The 1,850-nt window shown below is 53.5% G+C and overlaps 1 protein-coding gene across 1 annotated transcript in view; it reads right to left on the bottom strand.

Annotated features, from left to right (window-relative positions):
* Positions 1-467: 467 nt before the first annotated feature.
* The window catches only part of DLL1 (delta-like 1 (Drosophila)), an 8,826-nt gene continuing 7,443 nt past the window's right edge, over positions 468-1,850 (bottom strand). The window contains exons 11-13 of the mRNA XM_010848521.1: positions 1,743-1,850; positions 1,187-1,304; positions 468-1,094 (exon numbers count right to left, since the gene is read on the bottom strand). The exon at positions 1,743-1,850 is cut by the window's right edge and continues 18 nt beyond it. Of these exons, the coding sequence (XP_010846823.1) occupies positions 1,089-1,094; positions 1,187-1,304; positions 1,743-1,850 (232 nt within the window). The 3' untranslated portion in view covers positions 468-1,088. The remainder of the gene's footprint in view (positions 1,095-1,186; positions 1,305-1,742) is intronic.

Genomic DNA, 1,850 nt, shown 5'->3' with positions numbered 1-1,850 from the left:
TGGCTGAATTTGCTACAAATAAACCCACAATCAAATGGATGGGTAAGTAGTATTCTAGGACCAAGAGCTTTTGCCATGGCAACACTGAAGTGCTTCACGGGTATTTAATCCAAAATGAGGCTTGTTCCAGTCCTGATGAAAGTAAGGCTCAGAGGAAGGTGACCAGCTCCAAGGCTCTCGGCTCTGAGCAGACAGGAGGCGCAGAGGCTCGGGCCCCATGTTGCCCTGGAGTCCAGGGGCTGCCAGGAGCAAGACAGTCCACAGCAAGGCACCTGCCCCTTCTTCGTCCTAATGGCAACTCCTGGAGGGCTCTTTGAGGGGCAGAGGAGCGAGGGAAGTTGCTCTTCATCAATCCAATGAAACTGCGCACGGAGCAGAGGCCGCGTCTGTCCTCAGGGTCTTACATGAGTGTGGGCGTCGCAAGTCTGCTTGGAGGAGGGGTGAGTAAGCACACCTCTGGATGTTGTTCATAATATTTATTTTGGAAAAATATTTTAAAAAGGAATTTCTTCATTAACAAAACAGTAAAAAACTCAAATAACATTTGCACAATATTCCATAAATACATTTATATACAAAAAAATATAGTCACATTGACCCGAAGTGCCTTTGTACATATTTACCAAAAATTTAAATTATAAAAAATGAACATCACAAAATACTCAAGCTTTACAGATATCATGAAAAATATTTTTACAAGTCCAAAAAATAACGCACATTTTTTCCACCTAGAAAAACACATTTTTGTATCAAAAAGGACAATAAAGGCAGTGTTTGTGATTCTAATTCAAGAGAGGACTGGCTCATAAGAATCCAGAATACACACTTCAGGCAGCGCGTGCTTCTTACCTAGTGATCGAGTCCATTCGTTTAAATATATATTTTTTAAAAGCAACTGTCCATAGTGCAATGGAAACGTCCTAGAGGCAGAGCAGCGGCCGCGGGAGCGCCTGCCGCCCCCGGCAGGAAGAGGACCTGGCTTCCAGCAGCAGTCAGGAGCACGTCCGCTCCTCCCAGCAGCATCGTCGGGGCGACACCTCGGAAGTTCCTTGTTCTGCAGAAACGGAACTTGCCCCGTCACCTCCATGTCACACCTAGAGGGCCCAGGAGACAGGGGAGGTTATCGCGGCCGGAGGCCCAGTTCTGGCTCCCTGGCCGCAGGTGGGCCCCGAAAGCCCGCTCTGACCTCAGTGGCGATGACACACTCGTCCTGCTCCTCGGATATGACGTACACAGACTGGTACTTTGTGTCTTTTGAAGCAGAGTACACAGAGTCTGGCCTTTTTCTTTCAGACGCTTCTCCACTAGAGGGAAATAAAAGAGCCACAGTCAACACATGAAAACATTTTTGAACAGGAGAATGACCAGAGCTTGGAGGAACACACCCAGCTGGCCCCCCTGCCCAGCCTGTCCTGCCCATCCCTCGGGTGTCGGGCGTCCTCCCCGGGATGGCCCCCCTGCCCAGCCTGTCCTGCCCATCCCTCGGGTGTCAGGGTGTCCTCCCTGGGATGGCCCCCCCTGTCCAGCCTGTCCTGCCCATCCCTCAGGTGTTGGGGTGCCCTCTTGAGCTGGCACCCCTGCCCAGCCTGTCCTGCACACCCCTCGGGTGTTGGGGAGCCTTCTTGAGCTGGCCCCCCTGCCCAGCCTGTCCTGCACACCCCTCGGGTGTTGGGGAGCCCTCTTGAGCAGGGCCCCTGACGAGCTGGCCTCCCCACGTGCCCCCTCCAGGCCGAAGCACTCACCCTCTGAGTGTCGGGGTGCCCTTCTCCTCCCCTGCAGAGCCTTGGGGCTGGCCCTTGGCATCGCGCACGCTGTGGGGCCCCGCCGTGGCTGCGGCGCCCTTAAGGCCC

The sequence above is a fragment of the Bison bison genome, unplaced genomic scaffold (genome assembly GCF_000754665.1).
Source record: "Bison bison bison isolate TAMUID 2011002044 unplaced genomic scaffold, Bison_UMD1.0 scf7180017864269, whole genome shotgun sequence".
Classification (NCBI taxonomy): domain Eukaryota; kingdom Metazoa; phylum Chordata; class Mammalia; order Artiodactyla; family Bovidae; genus Bison; species Bison bison.
Note: the sequence above shows the minus strand (reverse complement) of the source record. Positions and strands in the feature narration are given on the sequence as shown.